The following is a 25,701-nucleotide window of genomic DNA, read 5'->3' on the forward strand; positions in this document are numbered from 1 at the left end:
GGAAAGACTTGAAAACATGGCTTTTCCGCTGTGCCTTCGGTGAGTAATTTCTGTCATATATTTCTGTGTTACTCCCACCCTGAACATCTACCCTCTAGATTACCCCACTTCCATATGTCCCTGCCCGCAGTGGAGTACCCCTCTGTCCCTCTCACTCCAGGTTTTATCTCTGTGTTTACGCGGCCTGCCCTTGTTTTATTGTTTTTTGATTTCTTGATGTAATGCCTATTATTATTTATTGTATTTTAATGGTGCTATGATATGTTGTTTTTATATTTTATATTGTATTGCTCTGGGCATGGCCCCATGTTAGCCGCCCTGAGTCCCCGTTGGGGAGATGGTGGCGGGGTATAAATAAAGTTTTATTATTATTATTATTATTATATTCCTGCCGAAGATTTTCAAGCCATTGTCCCTCTTTACTGCTGTAGAGGTCTTTAGAGAGGCAATGTCTTCCTTCTGATTTTTCCTTTCCGTTTTGGGGAGGGGATAGTTGTATATTCTCATGAGGCCAAAAGTAGATATATATGTATGTGTCCAGGAGGCAAGTGCTGTTTTCCCTAAAATTGTATTTGCAAATTGTGCATAGATCTTGGGGTGGCAGCTTTGCACCAGAATATATAGAGTTTGTCACAAAGGAATAGCCCCAATGCTTTCCAATTTAAAGGCAGTTGTTTCTCTTCTCTCTCTCTCTCTCTCTCTAAAAGAGGAGGGAGGGCACAGCTCTGATTCACATTATTTTCCAGGCTTGATTACACTTCTTTCCTTTTTGACACTCATTGTCCAATATTGAATTGTCTCTCTTTGAAGGTTATGACAGTTCTTTCCTACTGTCCCAATATTTTCACAGTGCCCAGCTCCACATGGCAATGTAAAAAAGTTCAAAACAAAGCATGTCTTTAATGGAAGATATAATGCTGGTGTTGTTTTAGATTCTACATCACAATGACAGCCTAGCAGGGCACTTCATCAATTCACCCAAACAGCTGGCCCTCTTGAAATCCTTAAAATGATGCTTTCATATCATGATTTAAGTGTTCTTTAACTGTGTGTTTTTGATCGCAATTTTTCAATTAAGTGTTGCGTTTTCATAAACACTTTAACACAGAAACATTTCGTTTTATATTCTGCCACTGAAGCTGCTCTAGTCTCTAATCTGAGTGCCCTGTTTTACCTAAAGTTATATATACAAAGAAAGAATACACACTAAAACAAAATTAATATAAGCAGTATTCTCTTGAGAAGTAAGAGCAAGTAGGATGGGAATTATAAAATTTTAAATTGGCTTAGAAGGGAAGGGCTTGAAAAAACAGAAACCCTACATAGACTGTTCTTAGTTTCTGATTTTATGTTATTATACTAAAACTAACTTCTTTTTTCTGGTTGACCATTCAAAATAACATTGGAAAAATATTCCACATTATTTGAATGGAAGCATGGTTATTTAGGACTTATTTGCTCTGAAATGACTGCACAGAATTTCAGGTGCAAATATCACTTATTTCTTCAGGTTAAAACGCATATCTGAACAGGAGGGGGAAGTGGATGTAACTCCTCATGCTTCTGACTGTCCTTCAGCGAAAGGGGATATGTGGTCCTCTAAATATCGGGCTGCAACACTTGTCATCCCTCATCATTGTTTAGGCTGGCTAGGGTGGCAGCTGTTGCCATCCAACATCTGGAGGCTGTTTGCTCATCATCCCTGCTGTGTGCTGAGTGTAGGATACATATCCCCCTAGGCTGGAATCCTAGAGTTGGAATAGACCCTAAGGATCATCCAGTCCAACCCTTTCTCCCATGCAGGAACACAGAATCAAAATTCTCCTGGCAGATGGCAATCCAACCTTTTAAAAATCTCCAAAGAAGGGAACTCCACTACACTCATAGGCTAGTTCCAATGGGATAGATCAAGGGTTTTGGAAAATGTGCTGGAGTCCCTGCTATCAAAAGAATATATGATTTGATATGGTTTTTCCACCATATATAGAGCCATATAGAGATAACACTGTTGTCAAGGAGAGAATCATGTGGGATTTAGTCTCCAGATGTAGCTGTAGTTCCCACCATTTCTCACTCTTGGCTATGTATGTTTAGAACTGCTGCGACATATGATCCCCACTCCTGTTGTAGCAAGACATGGTTTGTCTGTGTTTTTTTGGGGGGGGGTTGCTGCTTTTTGGGTCTAAGGGCACACATTTCTAACTCCTGGAGTAAATGCTGAAAAACAATTTGGATATAGATAAAATTGTCAGGATACCTAAAAAAGCATAGCAATAGCAAGAATACGGCAATTTTTTAAAGCTAGTGTGAATGTAGACCTATGATGGTGTGAGAACATTATCCTATTCAATCTATGAACATTTCCTTTAATCTACTTTTTGATGAACTTGAGAAAAGCATGGACATGGGTGAGGTTGATTTTTTTTATTTGACACAGATAAAAATGGGAGTTCTATCCTTATTGAAAATAATTGTTCCGCTTTTGCTGTTTCCTCACCCTTTGCAGATGATGGCAGTTCCAAAACCTGCAACAAGCTAGTTGTTCTTTCGTTTCCTCTTGAAATGAAGAGTTTTCTGATTCTGAAGACATCACCCATGACCCTGAAATGGGGAAGCCCTTGAGATATTTCCCAGCTTTTTTCAATTTTTTATTTTTTGGTTGATTTGTTTGCTCCACATTGAAATCAATAAATGTTATTAATTCACACAAGTTATCTTCTTTCTTCTTATTGTCTAGATAAATGGCCTGATGAGTAGAATCAGGCATCCAAGTTTAGACAAAATCCATTGCCTCTCTTTCTGCCCTCACTGGTATTACTTGTTACCTTCCAGGATGAAGGGAAAGGAAGAATATATTTTTGGATCTACCTTCCATTCACACATGCCACTGTTTTCAATTCCTCCTGCCTACAGGCACTTAGATAGATTTGGGCTTAGGCAGCATCCCCTAAATTTGCATAGTTCTTCCTCTCTATATCACTCATGTCTTTGGAAGGAATTGAGGCCTTCGGCTTCTATCCCCCAAAATAATGTTTGGAAGAAGTGTTTTCTAGTAAGTTGTGTTGGCTGAGCTGTGGTAAAACAGTTTTTCTGCAAGAATAGATGATCATGTTCAAATCCCCTTTCCTCCTGTTGAGACTTCCAACATTTCAACATGAGTGCATGTGTATTGCAACATATTGCAACCCCATGAATTTTGTAGGATTTTCTTAGGGAAAGAATACTCAAGTCATGGTTTTGCCAGGTTCTTCCTCTGAAATAGTGTCTAACTTATCATACCTAGAGTTCATGGTTGGTTTCCCATCTGAGGACTAAATAGCTTCCTGCTGTTGCCAAGATCAGATGGGATTAGGTGCCTTTGGGGTATTTAGGCCCTAAACGTAAAGGTAAAGGTTTTCCCCTGACATTGTCTAGTCGTGTCCGACTCTGGGGGGTTGGTGCTCATTTCCATTTCTAAACCTAAGAGCCAGCGTTGTCTCTAGACACCTCCAAGGTCATGTGGCCATCATGACTGCATGGAGCACTGTTATCTTCCTGCAGAAGCGGTACCTATTGATCTCACATTTGCATGTTTTCGAACTGCTTTGTTGGCAGAAGCTGGGGTAAAGGTGGGAGCTCACTCCACTCCCCGGATTCGAACCGCCGACCTTTTGGTCAGCAAGTTCAGCAGCTCAGCTATTTAATCTGCTGTGCCACCGGGGGCTAACTTATGTAAATGCTTGAAATTTGGTGTCTCTGCTAATTTGAGGTGATACAATTATGCCAATTTACTGGTGTTCTTGGCTGTTTAAAGTAACCTCAGATCTGTTCTATATACAGCAAGCTTATGGATTGCTGAGAGCAATTTTTGGAGTTTTGACAAGCACCACTACTTGTTTAGTTTACTCAAACAGGTGCAGAATAAACCAAGAAGTAAATTGTGTAGCAAAAGCCACAAGGTGTCAGTGCAGCCCATCCTTCTTTTCTGAATAACCATCAGTGAATTGGCTTTACTTAAGATGCCTTTACTGAGGGTCCAGTGCGGGGTCAGTAGTTACAGGCAGGTATTTCCCACTTTGAGGATCTTTAAGAAAAATGTGACAGTAGACTCAGATCTCTTAGTAAAGAAAATCTTGAGTATGGTAGCCACTTCAGTGCATGCTATGTATATGATGATAATTTAGCTCGGTATGCTTAATAGGGCTTACTTTGCCAGCATAATTAATACACATACTTTTGTTCTTTGTTGTCTACTTACAAAAAATGCAGAATAGGGTCACTGCAAATGACCTGAAAGCACACAAAAAGAGCAAGCCTTCAGGTCAACTACAATTTATGGCACCCCTATCATAGTTTTCCTGGCAAGATTTATGCAGAGGGAGTTTGCATTGGCCTTCCTCTCAGGCTGAGAGAGGGTTACTTGTCTAATGGAGCATGAATTCAAACTCTGGTCTTTCCGTGCTTCAAACATTAGCTACTGCAGTATTCTAACTCATTCACTCATAGTAAAGGTAAAGGTTTTCCCCTGACATTAAGTCTAGTCGCGTCCGACTCGGGGGGTTGGTGCTCATCTCCATTTCTAAGCCAAAGAGCCAGCGTTGTCCATAGACAGCTGTGGTTGGCATGACTGCATGGAGCACCATTACCTTCCCATCGGGGTGGTACCTATTGATCTACTCACATTTGCATGTTTTCGAACTGCTAGGTTGGCAGAAGCTGGGGCTAACAGCGGGAGCTCACCCTGCTCCCCAGATTCGAACCGCCGTCCTTTCAGTCAGCAAGTTCAGCAGCTCAGCGGTTTAACCGACTGCACCACCGCAGTTACATACATACACAATTATTGGATTTAATTTTTAAAGTCATGAAGCTGGGGATTTACAGTTTGCCATCCACATTTGTGGGTTTGACTTTTGCAACTTTGATTATTCATGGATTTGATTAAAATGTTCTCTCCAATAATTGCTAGTCCTCCAATGCGAATTTATGGTCAATTGAGCATAAAGGTTGTGCTGGAGGAACTAGAAATATTCTTTCAGGTTAAAAGATAGCATTTCTATTTGCAGTTTTCCCCTTTCATGAAGAGTTGAGACATCATGGGCCATCCAGTCCAACCCCCTGCCAAGAAGCAGGAAAATCGCATTCAAAGCACCCCTGACAGATGGCCATCCAGCTTCTGCTTAAAAGCCTCTGATAACCGTCACCCCGGCTTTCAAATTGATTTGAAAACGCAGCGGGGAGTTCCGTAGATCGCTCACCAAAGGAACGGAACGGGACCGCAGCAGACTATTATTAGGAGATCTTTTTATTTCACTTTCCCCTTCCCTGAACTATGTAACAAAATCCCCCAATAAAAGTAGCATTTATTTTAACAATAACACTCTCTATCTGGTTATTTTGTATCTTTCCCTGACTCCTTCCTTTGCATGAAATCTCTCTCCCTCTCGTCCCTTTAACTCCGGCTGAGATTTCTCCGCCATAGATTAACATGGCGGTCGATATAAATCGGCTCATATCTCTATCAAAATTACCCCTAGAACGCTCCTCTTTTAGTCCTAACCCTTTCTAAGGCTCCTGACTCGAAGACAACCAGCGGAACCAGAATCGGTCCAGTTTTCGGCACCTCAACAGCTGACTGTCAAACGGGACCGACGGCTCCTTTCAAGCTAAACTGCTGCCTTATCCCGGACTTTCCTCTCCCCGCGGAATGGGTTTAAGAGATCCCTAGCCCCTTTCTGTGAACTAGGGATGGGGGATCGCTCTCTCGCTGGGGAAACATAGTTCTCCAAGTACCCTTACCCTCTCTGCAGCTGCCAGGGGGTGCCCGGACGGATGCCCTCCACGTTTCATTCATACTTTTCATGATTTTATGAAGGAGAAGAACACTCTTCCCCAGACCTACCCCTGGACTTATGAAATCCCCTACTTCCAAAGACTGCAACCCACATGTGCCTCTTCCCCATGCCACCTCTACGAATTCCTCCCATCACAGATGAACTCTTTCTCCTCATGTATTTGTGAATTTTCATATTCTATGTACTTGGACACTCTCATGACTCACTGTTGTATGAATTTCTAATCGTTGGGCTAACTTCATGGATTGTGAAATTATGCTGCTAGAACTCCACTCTTATGAATTTCCATATCGGGTTCCCCAGATGTTGTGAACTTCGTCCTTATCAAATGTTTTCTATTGCTTATATCATTCATGATTCCCCTTTATGTAATGTCACCCACCTTTATGGATTCTCCTTTATTTCCTTGAAATCTATCTATCTGCCTATATGTATTTGTACTCTTTGGGATCCCTGGAAAATATGTATTCTTCCCAGCCGGGTTTATGTTCCAACTTTATTTTTATTTTTCATTCTATCCCATATAATTGCCAAATCATGAAATCAAATGGGAAATATTATGACCCCAACATGAACTCTAGCCCTATGACCCAGACCTCCCTTCCCAAAAACAAAAGGATAATCTGCCACAGTTTAATCCAATCTCATTCCGATCGCATGGACAATATAGGGCGAGTCACCCAAATTCCTAAAGGTGACTCACCCCCAAGGCAAACATTGTCATATCCCAGGCCAGGACGCCGCAGGAAGGCACCCTGTGGGGCCGTCAATGACGGCTCATCACCACCCATCACCACTTCCCGTCTGACACCCCAAGGCATATCTAAAATCTGTGAACGTGACAGGACCCCGGACACCCTTGATGGGTGCCATTAATTCCTTTAGAAATCGGCCGGGTCAGGATTAATCTATCCGGTCACTTCATTGTTTCAATAGCTCCCGCCTCCTCCTCTCTGATTGGCCCGAGGGGGGACAAAAAGCGGCTCCCCATTGGGCCAGCAGAGCAAAGCGGGAAACGAAAGCCCGCCTCGTTCAACCTCTCAGCCTATCCGCGATCAGATGGGCGGGGGAGCGGGGCGGGAAATTCAAAGGGCTGTCAGACCGAAACATTGTATAAACATGGCTTTATTTGAAACATATGTTACGCTAGTAGATTGAATGATCGCTATTAGCGTCCTTTTCAGCTGAATTGCTCAATAAAAACTCCTTGGCGGATTTTCCTTCAACTTGGCGGACCTTCTTCATTTCAGGCTTCAGGTTGTATTGCGGCTTATATTCTCCTTTTGGCTTCGCCAAGGTCCGTTCCCTCAGGACCGGATCGGCTCTCTCCTTAAGGGGCCCGATCCCCTAGAAACGCGGTCGACAACATAATTTGGCTTTACCACGAAGGGACTTGCTTGGAAGTTCCAAAGATCAATTTCTAGGCTAAAATTCCAAGCGGCGATCTTGGTCCAGATATTCTGGGACAGGTTGGGGAGAGAAACGGCTGCAAGGAGGGCCCTCCGACCAACAATTTGACCTCATTTCACATCCAAATTTCCCTGGCAGCCCCTTTCTCTCTCCAGATCTGATTCAGGGTACTGAACAAAGGAGCCAGATAGGAGGAAGCAGATTTTTAGCTCCTCGAAGGAAAGGCGCCAACGTGAAACAGGGGACGCCCTGTAAAAATAAAAGGGAACCGGCCCCATTGTTGAGACCCAGGTGGGCGGAGCCCTGGAGGTATTGCACTTCGGATCAGGGCTCGGTAACAAATTCCTGGTGAAACGCGGGAACATCTGGCACCCGGGGGGCGTGTGAGAACAGTCTGGCTTGTAAGATTACAGGTTCAAGAATCGCGGGGTAGGGGAACGGTTGTGTTCCCGGGGCACCTGCGGATTCCACGGACGCCAGCCATTCAGTCTTGGTGAAGGGAACTCTCGGAAGGACGAGCGGCACCTAGCCGGTTGGGTGAGTCGTTACTCCGTTAACTGTCAGGTACTGGGCAGGGGTTGAGCCAAGAATGGGTGTTTGTTCAGCACGTCCAGGGTGTCCCACCCCAGCAGACATCCCCAGGGATTCTCCATTGGGCAAGATCCTGGCCGATTGGGGTGGGTTTGCATCGAAAAACATGGTGCAGGCCAGGTTGGTCCAACTCAGCAAGCGTAAGTGGCCCCTCGTGGCCCTTGAAGGGGGAGTCGCTTGGCCTCCACACGGCAGTGAGGATGAGAGTCTCATTTTGAAACTCCAGAGCCATTGCCATGGGGAGGGCAAGTGGACCCAACTTGCTTATGCTGCAATGTTCATGGCCTTAAGCCAGAGGGAGAGTGGAAGGGGGGAGGGGGTCCAAGTCTTCCCATGCAGGGACGTGGGCTCCAAACCTACCCTCCTCAAAAGCTCCTCTCTAGACCTACTTCCCCTCCCGCCTCCACCAGAAGAGGAACTTCTGGAGACATTTGCTTGCCCCCCACCTTACCAACCCCAACCCCCATCCCTTGCCCCACCTCCTCCCCGGCTTTCTCCTCCTGTTCTGAGTCTTGCACCGATCCAGAACTCCCAGATTGACCCCTCAAGGGAACCTCTGCTTCCCGGGATCCCCACTCTCCCAGATTCACTCTCCCAACCCCCTACCGTTTTGCCCCATCTCCCCTCCGTTTCCCAACCTCCCATTTCCTCTCAGCCCCCCCAATCCTCTCTTCTCTCTCCTCCTCCCAACCCCCCCATTCTCCAATCCTCTTCTCCCTCTCCTTCTCAATTTCCTTTCCCATTCTTTAATGGCTATCTCCCATACACGCTACCCAGAGGATCACCCTTCCCGATCCCAGACCCTCTCGCCTCTCAGACTTTCCACCCTCTATTACTCCCCTCTGCGCCTCCTGCAAGGATCCCCCCCGTCTCTTCAGCACCCCCAGCTTCTCAGACCACCCCACCAGTCCCCCTAGCGCCCGAAAGGCCCAACCTCAGCTGTCCCCCTTCTACTCCCTCGTCAGAAACTTCATCCCTCCCCCCCGAAGGGTTTCCCCAGCGTCAGAGGATCCCTTTGAGCCCCTCATCACCAAAAATAGCCTGCGGGCCCGCCCCGCCACTGTAATGGCCCCCCTACGGGAGGTGATCGGGGCAAGGGGAGACCCGGTCCTAATCCATGTCCCTTTCAGTACAACAGACCTCATTACCTGGAAGAAGACAACTGCATCACTCTCCCAAGACCCCTCGGAAATGACCGAACTTTTTAGAACTATTTTTCTAACCCATCGCCCCTCCTGGGCAGATGTTATGACTCTCTTGGCTTCTCTCCTTACTCAAGAGGAGAAGCGCCGCCTACTGGCCGCAGCTCAGGCTGAAATCATGAAGGCAGATGTAGATGACGGTAGAGATTCTGAAATTATTTTTCCAACAAAGGAAGACCCCGGCTGGGACTACAATACCGACGCTGGTATGATGTCTTTGAAGGCTTTCCACCGTGCCATCTTGGCTGGCCTGCCGTTGGTCTATCCTCGACCTATAAACCTTTCTAAATACTATGACATAAAACAGACTCCTGAGGAAAGCCCCTCTGATTTTTATGATCGGTTATGTCGCACTGCAAAACAGTGGACACACATTGACCCCTCTGACCCCCGAAATGCGTCCGCTTTAAATTCCCTGTTCATTGGCAGGTCATGCAGGGACATTCGGCTAAAACTCCAGAAACTGGAGGGGGGAGAAGGTATGCCCATCTCCCAGTTAATCAATATTGCTTTTAAGGTATTTCACAACCGGGAGGATGCAGCGGCCCAGAAGGAAGAAGATGACCGACAGGCTCAAGCACAGGCCCAAGCAACCAGTATGGTGGCTGCACTGGCAGAACGTGACAGGGGACGAGGAGTTGGGGAGAACAGAGAAAGGCCAGTTTGGAGGGACAGGGGGCAAGGAAGAGAACCGCCAAGGGAACTCCGTTGTTATTACTGCCAGCAGAGGGGGCACTTCAAGAGAGAATGTCCCGATCTCAAGGATAAGGGAGCAGAGAGCCGGGTCATGTGACTAGGACAGCGGATCGTCTTGGCTCCCAGTGACCCGTTGGTGCCATTGAAGTTGGGAAAAAGAACTGTGGATTTCCTTCTAGACAGTGGGGCCACCCATTCAGTGGTCACCGAAGGGTTTCGGGGAACAGACATGGGAGCTAGGAAGACTCAGGTAGTGGGGGTCTCAGGGAAAGAGGCAGAGAGGTCTTTTCTCAAGCCCATGGAGTGTGAGGTGGGAGGGAAGACTCTGTCTCATGAGTTCCTGTACATGCCTGAGTGTCCAGTTCCCCTTCTGGGCCGAGACATCCTTTGTAAAATCAGGGCGCAGGTCACCTTTGGGCCAGAAAAGATCATCTTGGCTGTCCCAGAGGAGGAGGGGTGGAGGATACAGGCTCTCCTGCTTCATCAGCCCAGCCCAGAGGCTGACCTGATCCCTTTGGCCATTCTGGAACAAGTCGACCCTGTTGTGTGGGCCGATGGGATTCCAGGGAGGGCCAAGAACGTTGCCCCAGTTAAAATTGCCCTAAAACCTGACATCAGGCCTCCTAGGATTCCCCAATACCGCATCCCCCTCGAAGCCAAGAAGGGCCTCCAGCCCATCATTGAAAATTTTCTGAAGCACTCTCTGCTGAGAGAGTGCGCCTCCCCTTACAACACGCCTGTGCTGCCAGTCAAGAAGCCCAACTCAGATGAATACCGCTTTGTACAGGACCTCAGAGCCATCAATGCCGTTGTGGTGGACATTCATCCCGTGGTGCCTAACCCCTATACTCTCCTTTCCACTATCCCTCCTTCCTGCTCTTGCTTTAGTGTTCTGGACTTAAAAGATGCGTTTTTTTCTATCCCTCTACACGTAGATAGCCAAGAAATCTTTGCCTTTGAGTGGGAGCATGTGGACTCGGCCAGGAAGGTGCAGCTCTGCTGGCAGGTTCTTCCGCAAGGTTTCACCTGTTCTCCTACGATCTTCAGCCAAAGCCTCGCTTCGGAGCTGGACAGGTGGCCGGATCGGGACCAGGGGGTCCTTCTCCAATACATTGACGATCTTCTGCTTTGTTGTGAGGATGTACCTACTGGCGAAAGACTTACCATCAGTCTCCTCAACTTCCTGGGAGGGGCTGGCTTCAAGGTCTCCAAAAAGAAGGCTCAAATCTGCAGGGACACTGTGCGCTACTTGGGGTTTGATGTCTCTCAAGGACAGCGGGCTTTGGGACCGGAGCGGAAGGAAGCCATCTGTAAGGTCCGAGAGCCCAAGACCAAGAAGCAACTGTGGGGTTTTTTGGGCATGGCTGGCTTCTGCAGAATCTGGGTGCCTAACTTCGGACTGCTTGCCAGGCCTCTTTACGAGGCAACCACCGGACCGGAGACTTTCCTCACCTGGACCGCAGAATGCAGGACAGCCTTCGATGCCATCAAAAAAGCCCTCATGTCTGCACCAGCCTTGGGACTCCCTGACATGACCAAGCCCTTCTTCCTTTATGTTCACGAACGCCGGGGGGTGGCAGCGGGGGTGTTGACCCAACCTCTGGGCAACACCAAAAGGCCAGTCGCCTACTTCTCCAAGCGACTGGACCCCACCAGCCTTGGGTGGCCAGCCTGTCTTCGTGCCGTGGCTGCCACCGCTATGCTGGCTGAGGAAGCCCGGAAGCTGACACTGGGCCAACCAATGACTGTCTATGTGCCCCATAGCGTCCTGGCAGTCCTGGATGCTAAGGGGACCAACTGGCTGTCAGCAGGACGGCTCACTCGCTACCAGGCTTTGCTCATCGACCAGGGAGACCTCACCCTGGCCACCACCAACTGCCTCAACCCAGCCACCCTGATGCCCATCGACTCAGCCGAAGGGGACGACCAGGAGCCACATGATTGCATCGCCACCATTGAAGAAGTCTACTCCAGCCGGCCGGACCTCAAGGACCAACCACTTCCCCAGGCAGACTTGGAATACTACACTGATGGGTCGAGCAGTGTCCATCAGGGCGTGAGGAAGGCGGGCTATGCAGTTGTTACTCTGTGGGACACCATAGAGGCAGAGCCATTGCCAGCCGGTACCTCCGCCCAAAAAGCAGAACTCATCGCCCTCACCAGAGCTCTGGAGCTGGCAGCAGGAAGGACTGTCAACATCTACACAGACTCTAAGTTTGCCTTCAATGTCCTGCATGCCCACGGAGCCATTTGGAAGGAGAGGGGACTGCTGACCACTGCAGGCAGCCCAGTCAAGCACCAGGCAGAAATCCTGAGGCTGCTGGATGCTGTCTGCAAGCCCACTGCCGTTGCTGTCATCCACTGTCGGGGACACCAGGCAGGAGACCAGGACGCCGCCAGAGGAAACAGGAGAGCAGATGCCGCGGCTAAGGGGGCCGCCAACCAAACGCCCACCTTCCAGGGAGCCCTCATCCCGGACACCACCATCACCAGCCTCCCTCTGTATGGAACTGTGGACGATGAGTTTGCTAGGAAGGAAGGACTGACACGGGATGAGGGTTGGTGGAAGGACAGCCAAGGCCGTCTGCTCCTCACAGATCCCCTGATGCGTGAAGTGGCCCTCCGCCTTCACAAAAGCACCCACTGGGGCCATGATGCCATGCTGGAACACCTCCGATCTTTCTTCATTGGACCACGCATGGCCCAACAGTCTATCTGGGCCTGCAAGCGATGCCTCCTCTGCCTAAAGAACAACCCCAAGATCCAGAAGAAGCCAGAAGTGGGGCATCTCAGGGCAGGACTGCAGCCAGGACAGGTATGGCAGGTGGATTTTGCTGAATTGCCCTCCAGTAGGAAGTACAGATACCTGTTGGTGTTTGTGGATTGTTACAGCGGGTGGCCTGAAGCTTTCGCCTGCTATACTTGTACTGCCAAAGAGGTCGCTCAAGCTCTCCTCCATGACATCATCCCACGTTTCGGCCTGCCTCTCTGCGTTTCTTCGGACAACGGGAGTTCTTTCATCTCCAAGGTCACCCAACAGGTCTCTCAGGCCCTTCAGATCCGGTGGGACTTACACTCCAGCTGGCACCCAGAAGCAAGTGGCAAGGTTGAAAGGATGAACCAAACCCTTAAGAGACAAGTGGCGAAGATCTGTCAGCAAGCTAACCTACCTTGGCCAGAGGCTCTTCCACTCGCTCTCACTCGAGTCAGGGCTGCCCCTAGGGGCAAGTTAAAATTAAGTCCTTTTGAGATTCTTTATGGTAGGCCTTTTCCTTCTTCCCAGGTTCCCTTGAAGGCTGAACACCTACATGAGGTGGGCTCCGAAAGCCTTAGAGCTAGACTGTCTTCTCTTACCTCTGTCCTCTCTTCTCTAAACAGGTACCTACTCTCCCACCTTCCTGTCCCCTTGGATGCTCCAGTCCACGACTTTTCCATTGGAGATTGGGTCTTCGTGCGGACGTGGCGACCGGAGCCTCTGACTGAGAAGTGGGTCGGACCTCACCAAGTCCTCCTGACCTCCTACACCGCCTGCAAGGTTGCTGGAATCCGCGCCTGGATCCATCACACCAGGCTCAAGAGCGCTCCTGAACCTGAACCAGCCCCCACCGGCGGTGAGGAAGACAAAGACCTGTGGACTGCTGAGCTGGGAGACGACCTGAAGGTGTTGTTCCGGAAAACACCTCCTCAGGGCCCGCCGCCCGCAAGCTGTCCTGACCCACACCCTCCCGAGGTCCGGAGAAAGACCAAACGCCAGAGACGGAAGCACAAGACCCCATCCGAGGACCCCTCCAAATCCCATCTCTCTAGCACCACGGGAACACCCCCATTTGGACCTACAAACATTTGACAGCTCACTTTGACAGCTGTCAAATCGGCCCTCACTTCAACCCCCCCCCCCCCGCTCGGAAGAACTGACGCAGCGGTTCCACTGGGAGCTATCCAGCGTGCTGAATCAGGAGCCGTGAGTTCTAATTTTCACTCTATTTTTCTCTCCCTGTTCTTTCTCTATCTTTCCCCGCGGGGAGCTGTCCAGCGTACTAACCCTAGAAAATGCTAACCCTAATTCTCATTTTTTCTCTGACTCTCCCTGCCAGCTCTAGCCCGGTGTTGTATGAATGGCTTTCTTCTAAAGTAAACTTCTGGCAACAGTTGGCCACAAAAGCCTTAAATGTCTCAGATTTTTGCCTGTCCAGTGGAGCCTCAGCCACAGACCTGTTTTCCACCTGTTTAATTGGCATTCCAGAACCTCTGGAAATTTTTAGAAATTATACCATGTTCCAAGACATCCCAAAGGATATGTCTTACAGAGATCTCTCTAACTGGGGAAGAGTTTCCATGGACAAGTTGCCCGGCATGGCTACCATCCGCCTTGCTCATGTTCCTCAAGCAGAAAATTGTTTTCAAATACCCACCTGCATCGGTGAGTGCCATCAGCTTCCCATTGACAACTCTCTAAATTGCACACATATAGAAAAACTGTCTCATTTGAATGCCCATTTGGTCCTGCCCCCAGGATGGTTCTTCCTGTGTGGACAGACAGCCTATGGTTATCTACCTGCCAATACCTCCATGGGGAATTGTGCCTTGGGTAGGCTGTCTCTTTTTATGCCTTCCAAGAACGACTTAGAACTGGCACACTCTTTGGGTCGGAAGGCAAGATCCATTCAAAACTTGGATCCAAATTGTGACCCCTCAGTGGTACTAAAAGGCATCCCACAATTTGTGGCGGCTGCATTGTTCACCCCTGGGGTGGCCTCAGCCATGAATTATAGGGCCATAAAGCATCTGGCCTGCGCTCTGGTCAAAAACATCAATTATACCTCTCAAGCCTTGGCGTCAGTGGCAAAGGAAATGCATGAGCTGCGGGAGGCTGTATTAGATAACAGGGCAGCTATTGATTTCCTCCTATTGAAAAACCACTATGGCTGTGAGAGTGTAAGGCACATGTGCTGCTTTAATTTGACAGACCAGACTCCTATGATTCATAAATCCATCGAGGGTTTGAATGATTTGGCCTCAGGAATTAAGGAGATGACTGGATTCGACCTTAGTTTTCTGACCGACTGGCTCCCTTCTTTAGACTGGTTGAGGAAAGGTTTTCTCCTCTTTCTAGCCGTAATCCTTTTCCTTCTAATAATAAGCTGCTGCTGGTCGCATTTGCCCGCTCTGTTCCAAATTTGTCGCAAAAAGAACCATTCGAACCCCTCTCAGCAGATGGCCATGCTGCCGCTAAGAGGTTATAATGCTTATGCGGTAGGGCAGGGGCGAAATAGGCTCCGCCCATCTCGCCCCGCCCTCCCGAGTGGGGGTATGATAACCGTCACCCCGGCTTTCAAATTGATTTGAAAACGCAGCGGGGAGTTCCGTAGATCGCTCACCAAAGGAACGGAACGGGACCGCAGCAGACTATTATTAGGAGATCTTTTTATTTCACTTTCCCCTTCCCTGAACTATGTAACAAAATCCCCCAATAAAAGTAGCATTTATTTTAACAATAACACTCTCTATCTGGTTATTTTGTATCTTTCCCTGACTCCTTCCTTTGCATGAAATCTCTCTCCCTCTCGTCCCTTTAACTCCGGCTGAGATTTCTCCGCCATAGATTAACATGGCGGTCGATATAAATCGGCTCATATCTCTATCAAAATTACCCCTAGAACGCTCCTCTTTTAGTCCTAACCCTTTCTAAGGCTCCTGACTCGAAGACAACCAGCGGAACCAGAATCGGTCCAGTTTTCGGCACCTCAACAGCTGACTGTCAAACGGGACCGACGGCTCCTTTCAAGCTAAACTGCTGCCTTATCCCGGACTTTCCTCTCCCCGCGGAATGGGTTTAAGAGATCCCTAGCCCCTTTCTGTGAACTAGGGATGGGGGATCGCTCTCTCGCTGGGGAAACATAGTTCTCCAAGTACCCTTACCCTCTCTGCAGCTGCCAGGGGGTGCCCGGACGGATGCCCTCCACGTTTCATTCATACTTTTCATGATTTTATGAAGGAGAAGAACACTCTTCCCCAGACCTACCCCTGGACTTATGAAATCCCCTACTTCCAAAGACTGCAACCCACATGTGCCTCTTCCCCATGCCACCTCTACGAATTCCTCCCATCACAGATGAACTCTTTCTCCTCATGTATTTGTGAATTTTCATATTCTATGTACTTGGACACTCTCATGACTCACTGTTGTATGAATTTCTAATCGTTGGGCTAACTTCATGGATTGTGAAATTATGCTGCTAGAACTCCACTCTTATGAATTTCCATATCGGGTTCCCCAGATGTTGTGAACTTCGTCCTTATCAAATGTTTTCTATTGCTTATATCATTCATGATTCCCCTTTATGTAATGTCACCCACCTTTATGGATTCTCCTTTATTTCCTTGAAATCTATCTATCTGCCTATATGTATTTGTACTCTTTGGGATCCCTGGAAAATATGTATTCTTCCCAGCCGGGTTTATGTTCCAACTTTATTTTTATTTTTCATTCTATCCCATATAATTGCCAAATCATGAAATCAAATGGGAAATATTATGACCCCAACATGAACTCTAGCCCTATGACCCAGACCTCCCTTCCCAAAAACAAAAGGATAATCTGCCACAGTTTAATCCAATCTCATTCCGATCGCATGGACAATATAGGGCGAGTCACCCAAATTCCTAAAGGTGACTCACCCCCAAGGCAAACATTGTCATATCCCAGGCCAGGACGCCGCAGGAAGGCACCCTGTGGGGCCGTCAATGACGGCTCATCACCACCCATCACCACTTCCCGTCTGACACCCCAAGGCATATCTAAAATCTGTGAACGTGACAGGACCCCGGACACCCTTGATGGGTGCCATTAATTCCTTTAGAAATCGGCCGGGTCAGGATTAATCTATCCGGTCACTTCATTGTTTCAATAGCTCCCGCCTCCTCCTCTCTGATTGGCCCGAGGGGGGACAAAAAGCGGCTCCCCATTGGGCCAGCAGAGCAAAGCGGGAAACGAAAGCCCGCCTCGTTCAACCTCTCAGCCTATCCGCGATCAGATGGGCGGGGGAGCGGGGCGGGAAATTCAAAGGGCTGTCAGACCGAAACATTGTATAAACATGGCTTTATTTGAAACATATGTTACGCTAGTAGATTGAATGATCGCTATTAGCGTCCTTTTCAGCTGAATTGCTCAATAAAAACTCCTTGGCGGATTTTCCTTCAACTTGGCGGACCTTCTTCATTTCAGGCTTCAGGTTGTATTGCGGCTTATATTCTCCTTTTGGCTTCGCCAAGGTCCGTTCCCTCAGGACCGGATCGGCTCTCTCCTTAAGGGGCCCGATCCCCTAGAAACGCGGTCGACAACACCTCCAAAGAGGGAGCCTCCACCACACTCTGGGGCAGAGAGTTCCACTGCTGAACAGCTCTCCTTACAGTGAGGAAGTTCTTCCCAATGTTCAGGTGGAATCTTCTTTCCTGTAGTTTGAAGCCATTGTTCTGCATCCTAGTCTCCAGGGCAGCAGAAAACAAGCTTGCTCCCTCCTCTCTATGACTTCCCCTCATCATGCCTCCTCTCAGCCTTCTCTTCTGCAGGCTAAACATGCCCAGCTCTTTAAGCCACTCCTCATAGGGCTAGTTCTCCAGACCCTTGTTCATTTTAATCACCCTCCTCTGGACACATTCCAGCTTGTCAACATTTCCCTTCAATTGCGGTGCCCAGAATTGGACACAGTGTCCCAGGTGTGACACAGTATTCCAGGTGTGCCCCTAACTCTCACAGATGTGAAGGGCTGACAGTACTTGTATCTGCTGAAGTGCCATTCATTTTTCTTGAATAAACACGCATAGGTTTCAGCACCATGGCTTATCAGTGTCCTTATGTGTGGATGAAAACCTGTTTGAAATTAAATGAGGGATTACCTCTGAGTCAATAAGATCAAAACTGGGCATAATGGATGCATTTATAAACATTTAAAACACTTTGGAAGCAAGAAGTGCTCCGGAGAGGTGGGAATATATTTGTAATATTTTGTGTCCAGCTGTACAGTATTCTTCCTCAAGTGTTATCTTAGTGCTGAATGGAAAACATACCCCGAAATCCTACTTCAAATTAAGCACTGGCTAGATCCTAGCAGTGTGAAAAGAAAAAATTTCTGCATAATGGAAGCCGGTAGAATGGCTGAAATTCCAATGCAAATACCCAGGGAGTGTTAAAGGCTTTACCTGCAGAGGTTAAGTAGCAGTACTGGAATTTAAATGAACTCATTAAAAATCCAACTGCCAAATAAGCTCATTAAGATTCTGCATCCCTGAACCAGGAGACAGTGTCTTTGACATGTTGTATTCTTTTGAGGAAGTGGCTAAAAAGAGAAGTGATGAAGAGAGGAAAATACCCACTGCCTTTCCTCTTCTTACATATTTATGTTATAGCTTATTTCTGTGGATGTTCAGGTAACTTTTATTGCCCCGTCAATCTCAGGTCAGATGGGCTGTCATTCTCTCAAATGCTCACTGAAATGGCACTGGTTCTTTAGAAAAGTGCATTCTACTCATTCACCACCCTTCTTCCGCCTTTAATCCACTGATGCCTCTTTCCATTAGAAACTCAAGTGCCAGCAGGTGGCATGAAGCTCCCATAGGATGTCCTCTCCCTGAAACACTGCAATCCACTCAAGAATTCACCCGCTTCCTGATAAGCCAGTGGTTCTCAATCTTCCTAATGCTACGACCCCTTAATATAGTTCCTCATGTTGCAGTGACCCCCCAACCATAAAATTATTTTAGTTTCTACTTCATAAATGACTGTTATGAATTGTAATGTAAATATTTGATATGAAGGATGTATTTTCATTCATTGGACCAAATTTGGCCTAAATATCCAATATGCCCAAATTTGAAAACTGGCGGAGTTGGGGAGGGATTGATTTCGCCATTTGGTAGTTGTAGTTACTGGGATTTATAGTTCACCTACAATCAAAGAGCACTTGGAACTCCACCAATGATGGAATTTAACCAAACCTGGCAACAGGAAATACTGGAACAGTTTGATGGGCACTGACCTTGAGTTTGAGAGTTGTAGTTCACCTACATCCAGAGAGCACTGTGGACTCAAACAATGGATCTGGACCAAACTTGGCACAAATACTCAATATGCTCAAATTTGAACCCTGGTGGAGTTTGGGGAAAATAGACTTTGACATTTGGGAGTTATAGTTTCTGGGATTCATCGTTTTGTATTGTATTTTATACCTTGTGTGCTTGTTTGGGCTTGGTTCCCTGTGTAAGTTGCACCGAGTCCCTTCGGGGAGATGGAGGCGGGTTTTAAAGTAAAGTAGTAGTTGTTGTTGTTATTAGTTCACCTACAATCAAGGAGACCCTTGAACCCCACCAATGATCAAATTGAGGCAAACTTCTCACTCAGAACCCCCATGACCAACATAAAATACTGGTCTTTGGCGATCCTTCTGAACTCCCCTCGTGACCTCCCAGGGTGTGATGACCCATGGGCCTTGTAGTCCTGCTCATGACATTGTGATGCCTGATGAAGAAGAAAACTTGGGTTTTTTACCTTCCCAGTCAGAACTGGATTCTTCCCAGACAGATTCTTCCCAGCCAGATCTGGGAACCTTGCACCTGCAAGAGGGTTATGTTCCAGAAGTATGTCAAACAAACACTGAGGCTACTTCTCCTGTGTTTTCTCGCCATGAGTTTTGTAAACAACAGAGAGGTTTGGAAGCGGCCTCGCGCAGGAGTGCTAGAATAATTGCTAAGAATTTAGCCAATTAAGCCTGCTTTCCATGAGAATCTTTAAGGAGTCAAACATCTGGTCTCAGAGATTAGCTTTCGTTTCTGGTTCCCAGAGAACTGCTCTCGGCGGGAAAGTTAGACTCTATATAGGTGTTTTACCCGCGGAGTAACTTTGCGGAGTCAATTCGTCAGCCTCCGGAGCGAGTTGTGTCTGAACAGCGCGCTCCGTTTCAAGCCTCGTTCCTGCTCAAGCCTTGTCCTTGTTTCCAGCCTTCGCTCCTGTTTCCCAGCCTTTGTTTACCTACGGACCTTGCCTTGTTTCCCAGGACTAAACCTTGCCTTGTTTCACGGATTTTACCAAGTTATTCCACGGACCTTGTTCTTGTTCCTCGTTACCTTGTTCCACGATTCAAGCCTTGTTTCAAGTATCAAGTTATTTCCTAGCCTTGCTCAAGTTCATGGACTAAAGGACCTTGTCATCTCCCCTCACTTTGCCTGGCAAAGTGAGTGTTTCGGTTATTGGATTACAACTTTGGACCTTAATATTTCATATTGGACATTGTTTCCTTGGACTAATTTTGACCTTTCCTGAAAGGTCTGCTTCTGGACTAACTTTTACATTTGCTTTTATTAACTTTATATATTTCCTTAATAAAGATATTAGATAGAGTCTGGCCTCTGCGTATGGTTATTGGTGCTCTGTAGCCTGGGTCGTGACAGTTTGACTCCGCCACCCATAAGCACCAATTAACCAAGGCCAGAATGTCTACCGGAACCGTGCCGGGTGGGCAGCCGCTTACCTACACCATCGACAAGGATGAGGTGGACCGAATCCGTGATAAGCTCAATGCACAGGATGGGGAAATAAAGGGTTTGAAGGAACGCGGAATCCGTCTTCCGGCCATGGCGTTGCCAACCAAGTTTACTGGAGAAGCTTCTAAGGTTCATGTTTTCCGTCGCCAATGCCAAGCTTATCTAGAGGCCCGTGCTGCCGAGTTTCCCCAAGAAGACATCAAGGTGGCGTGGGTTTACAGTCTCCTAGACGGGCCAGCGGCCAACTGGGCGACGGCACTGTTCGACCAAGCCTCTCCACACCTAAGGTCAGCGCAACGTTTCTTGGACCACCTTAAGGAGACTTGGGGAATCGAGGACAATTTGGAGGCAGCCGGTCACAAACTCCGCCGCCTCTTCCAAGGAGACAGACCCATGTCTCAGTACATAGCCGAGTTCCGAGTGCTGGCCCACAACACCGGCTGGAACGATGTTGCCCTCAGAGGACCATTTCGGGAGGGTCTCAACATTGAAATGCTGGAGGAAATCTCCAAGGTGGATCCTCCCCAAACGCTTGAAGCACTCATCGATCAATGTTTACGGGCTGAAGTCATGATTGCCAACAGGAAACAGTGGGTACGAGGCCAGAGCGGTAGAGCTGGGGCAAAACCCCCCGCTCCCGCCAGCGTTCAGCCGCGTCCAGTGTGGAGACCCCCACCACCATTCCCATACCCCAGAGGGAGCGAGGAGGTGCCGATGCAGTTGGGCAATGTGCGTCCCAGATTAGATGCCACCGAGAAGGCCCGCCGCCAACGCCTAAATCTCTGTTGGTATTGCGGAAATGGGGGCCACTTCGCCAGAGAGTGCCCAGCCAAAGGGAAGCCCGCCGCCCGTCTTGCGGCGGCGTCCTCCACGGAGACGAAGGCGTCTGAGGCGGCTGGCACACAGCCGGCGGGGGAAGCCAACGACCGGGCGTAGAGAGGCTCGCCAACCCGGTCAAGAAACCCATTCAAGAGCCGCCAACCGGGGTCCTGTTCCTTCTAGTGGTCACCTTATGTTCAGCAAAAAAGGGACCCGTCATGATCCACGCCATGATAGACTCAGGAGCTACCAACAATTTCATTGATAGAGAGTATGCCGACTCTCTGGGATTACAATATCATGACTTCAAGAATGCCCGTGTGGTGCAAGCCATCGATGGCCGTCCTCTCAAGACGGGCCCCGTAAGCCAGTGGTCGGAACCCACCAGGATGTGGATAAGGGAACATATGGAAGAGATTTCCTTCTTTGTTACTGAGGTTCCCCATTTCCCTGTGATTTTGGGGATTCCATGGCTGACACTTCACGACCCAAGCATCTCCTGGTCCAACAGAGAACTGCAGTTTGCTTCAAAGTACTGCCAAAACCATTGCCTCGTAGCCAAGGTCTGCCATGCCACAGACACCGAGCCCATTATCACCTTGCCAAAGAAGTACTCCGAGTATTGGGATGTATTCAATGAAAAAGAAGCCGAAAAATTACCCCCACATAGGCCTTATGACTGTGCCATTGACTTGGTGGAGGGGGCCCCGATCCCGCGAGGGCATCTCTACTCCCTGACTGAACCAGAGCAAGAAGCTCTCAGGGAATTCATAGAGACAAACCTTCGCAAGGGATTCATCAGACCCTCTCAATCCCCAGCCGCCTCCCCAGTGATGTTTGTGAAGAAGAAGTCAGGGGAATTACGCTTGGTGGTGGACTACAGAGCATTGAACAATATCACTAAGCGGAACAGCTATCCCCTGCCCTTAATCTCGGATCTATTAGACCGACTTCGAGGAGCCAAGGTCTACACCAAGCTGGACCTACGGGGGGCTTATAATCTAGTTCGCATCAGAGAAGGGGACGAGTGGAAGACCGCCTTCCAGACTAAATTCGGATTATTCGAGTCCCGAGTTATGAATTATGGATTATGCGGAGCTCCCGCAACGTTCCAGCATTTTGTCAATGACATTTTTCAGGACTATCTAGATCGGTTCTTGATCATCTACCTGGACGATTTTTTGGTGTTTTCTAGATCACAATCAGAACATGAGAACCACGTTAAAATGGTGTTACAACGATTGCGGGATCATGGACTTTATGCCAAGCTGGAAAAATGCGCTTTTGATCTACAAGAGGTAGATTTCCTGGGGTACCGCATCTCGCCTCTAGGGCTCTCCATGGACCCGGCAAAAGTTTCAGCAGTATTGGAATGGCGGGCGCCAACCAACAAGAAAGAGGTGCAGCGATTCTTGGGGTTCGCGAACTATTACCGCAAGTTCATTCCAGATTTTGCCCGCTGGTCTGACCCAATCACCAGCTGCATCCGTGGGAAACAGCCCTTCCGCTGGACTGATCAAGCAGAGAAAGGGTTCCAGCAACTAAAGAAATTATTCACATCCCAGCCAATCCTTCAGCATCCAGATCCTGAAACCCTTTTTGTGGTGCAAGCGGACGCCTCTGATGTGGCAATTGGGGCTGTGCTCCTACAACCGGTGGGAGATCACCTTCATCCTTGTGCCTATTATTCTCGTCAACTTACCGCACCAGAGAGGAACTATACCATTTGGGAAAAAGAACTATTAGCCATAAAGGCAGCTTTTGAAACTTGGAGACATTGGCTAGAAGGGGCCAAATTTCCCATTGAAGTCCACACTGATCATCGGAATCTAGAACATCTAAGAACTGCCCGCAAGCTAAATCAGAGGCAGCAACGTTGGGCTTTATTCTTTGAACGTTTCAACTTCCAGATTCATTATGTGACCCCAGCCCAAACCAAGCAAGCAGACGCCCTGTCACGTAAACCGGAATACGTTGCAGGACGCAAGGAGACCTTTGAATCCCAACTACTACAACCCGAGAACTTTGCCACGCTCACAGTGGGGAACACCAAATCCACTCCCATTGATTCAACTCCCTCTACTCCAGGACCCATCTGTGCTCAAGAAATCAGGGCTAGTCAGCAAGCAGATGCCTGGGCGCAGGACCAACTTCGTCAAGGTCTGCATTTTCCCTTTTCGCTTAAAGATGGACTGCTTTGCTATAGAAATCATGTTTATATCCCACCCGGACCGGGCAGGGAAAAAGCACTTCGTCTGTGTCATGACTGCAAACCAGCAGGGCATTTCGGACTATTTAAAACCATGCATTTGATCCTAAGAGATTTCTGGTGGCCCAAGATCCGCAAAGATGTGGAAAAATATGTCAACACCTGCCCAGTATGCCAGCGCTCCAAGATAAGAAGGGAGAAGCCCTCAGGGCTTCTACACCCCCTTCCTACCCCATCTCGCCCATGGGAAATAATTTCTGCGGATTTTATCACTGACTTACCACCTTCCTGTGGATTCACCACGATCCTAGTGGTGGTGGACCTTTTCACCAAGTTAGCCCATTTCATTCCCTGTGAAGGCCTTCCCACGGCCCAAGAGACTGCAGATTTATTCCTCCAACATGTTTTCAGACTACATGGATTGCCCAAGAGTTTGGTCACAGACCGTGGATCCCAATTCACCTCTCGTTTCTGGAAGGCACTACAAAAACTATTGGGCATAGACTCTCGTTTATCTTCAGCTCATCATCCCCAAACGGATGGGCAAACGGAGCGCACCAATGCCACTTTGGAACAGTACCTTCGCTGTTATGTAAACTACCAACAGGACAATTGGGCTTCTCTGTTACCACTGTCGGAGTTTGCCTACAACAATGGAGTCCAGGCTTCTACAAAAGAAACGCCGTTCTTTGCAAACTACGGCTTCCATCCACGTTTCTTTCCCCCTGTCATTGAAACTTCAGAAGTTCCCGCAGCAGAAGAATGGCTGCAGGAACTCACAGCGGTACAACAACTTTTGCTCCAGCAACTGGAACAAGCCAAGGAGGACTATAAACGTCACGCGGACAAACATCGCCAGCCGGGCCCCGAAATCAAGGTAGGAGATCGGGTTTTTCTGTCCACTCGCTTTTTGCCCTCCCATCGCCCTTGCCGGAAGTTAGATGCCCGTTTCATTGGTCCCTATCCAGTGGTGGCGCAATTAAACCCCGTGACTTTCAAACTCCAACTTCCGCGTTCAATGCGCATTCACCCAGTGTTTCACCGCTCCCTGCTCCTTCCGGCGGATGGTGTGCGGCCAGATGTAGACCGGCCGGCCCCCGTCCCTATTTTGGTGGATGGGGAGGACGAGTTCGAGGTTCAGGACATTTTGGATTCTCGCTTTCACCGCCGCCGCCTGCAATATCTCATTGACTGGGTGGGTTTTGGCCCTGAGGAACGCTCTTGGGAAGACGCCTCCACAGTCCATGCTCCTGATCTAACCCGTCGCTTTCATCAGACCTATCCCGCCAAGCCACGACCTCGCGCCTCGGGGAGAGAGTCCCAGTTTGGGAGGGGGCTTGAGGAGGGGGATAGTGTGATGACCCATGGGCCTTGTAGTCCTGCTCATGACATTGTGATGCCTGATGAAGAAGAAAACTTGGGTTTTTTACCTTCCCAGTCAGAACTGGATTCTTCCCAGACAGATTCTTCCCAGCCAGATCTGGGAACCTTGCACCTGCAAGAGGGTTATGTTCCAGAAGTATGTCAAACAAACACTGAGGCTACTTCTCCTGTGTTTTCTCGCCATGAGTTTTGTAAACAACAGAGAGGTTTGGAAGCGGCCTCACGCAGGAGTGCTAGAATAATTGCTAAGAATTTAGCCAATTAAGCCTGCTTTCCATGAGAATCTTTAAGGAGTCAAACATCTGGTCTCAGAGATTAGCTTTCGTTTCTGGTTCCCAGAGAACTGCTCTCGGCGGGAAAGTTAGACTCTATATAGGTGTTTTACCCGCGGAGTAACTTTGCGGAGTCAATTCGTCAGCCTCCGGAGCGAGTTGTGTCTGAACAGCGCGCTCCGTTTCAAGCCTCGTTCCTGCTCAAGCCTTGTCCTTGTTTCCAGCCTTCGCTCCTGTTTCCCAGCCTTTGTTTACCTACGGACCTTGCCTTGTTTCCCAGGACTAAACCTTGCCTTGTTTCACGGATTTTACCAAGTTATTCCACGGACCTTGTTCTTGTTCCTCGTTACCTTGTTCCACGATTCAAGCCTTGTTTCAAGTATCAAGTTATTTCCTAGCCTTGCTCAAGTTCATGGACTAAAGGACCTTGTCATCTCCCCTCACTTTGCCTGGCAAAGTGAGTGTTTCGGTTATTGGATTACAACTTTGGACCTTAATATTTCATATTGGACATTGTTTCCTTGGACTAATTTTGACCTTTCCTGAAAGGTCTGCTTCTGGACTAACTTTTACATTTGCTTTTATTAACTTTATATATTTCCTTAATAAAGATATTAGATAGAGTCTGGCCTCTGCGTATGGTTATTGGTGCTCTGTAGCCTGGGTCGTGACACAGGGGTCCCGACCCCCAGGTTGAGAAATGCTGTGATAAGGGACGAAGAAATTGTGCTTTAAAGTAAAAACAATGCAGA

General features: G+C 48.3%; 2 protein-coding genes across 6 annotated transcripts in view; both read left to right on the plus strand.

The window, feature by feature from the left end:
• c1h2orf76 (chromosome 1 C2orf76 homolog) overlaps positions 1-5,354 on the plus strand; it is a 29,846-nt gene extending 24,492 nt beyond the window's left edge. For 3 of the 5 annotated variants that reach the window (XR_507483.3, XM_062967424.1, XM_008120780.3), the window contains one exon: positions 2,507-2,710. Coding sequence is in view for 2 of the 5 variants with exons in the window: in XM_062967424.1 (XP_062823494.1) it covers positions 2,507-2,622 (116 nt within the window). In the remaining 3 variants the exon portion in view is untranslated. Of the gene's footprint in view, position 1; positions 352-2,506; positions 2,711-5,042 lie in introns of those variants that run through there. The other 2 variants (XR_001730922.2, XR_010001858.1) reach the window with 2 other exon arrangements.
• Positions 5,355-9,952: 4,598 nt separating this feature from the next.
• Positions 9,953-15,228, plus strand: LOC134295317 (uncharacterized). The gene is made up of 2 exons (XM_062967421.1): positions 9,953-13,691; positions 13,825-15,228. Exon 1 carries the CDS (start codon positions 9,960-9,962, stop codon positions 13,575-13,577), a length of 3,618 nt encoding a protein of 1,205 aa, XP_062823491.1. The 5' UTR covers positions 9,953-9,959; the 3' UTR covers positions 13,578-13,691; positions 13,825-15,228.
• The last annotated feature ends 10,473 nt before the right edge of the window (positions 15,229-25,701 follow it).

Source organism: Anolis carolinensis, chromosome 1 (assembly GCF_035594765.1).
Source record: "Anolis carolinensis isolate JA03-04 chromosome 1, rAnoCar3.1.pri, whole genome shotgun sequence".
Lineage (NCBI taxonomy): Eukaryota > Metazoa > Chordata > Lepidosauria > Squamata > Dactyloidae > Anolis > Anolis carolinensis.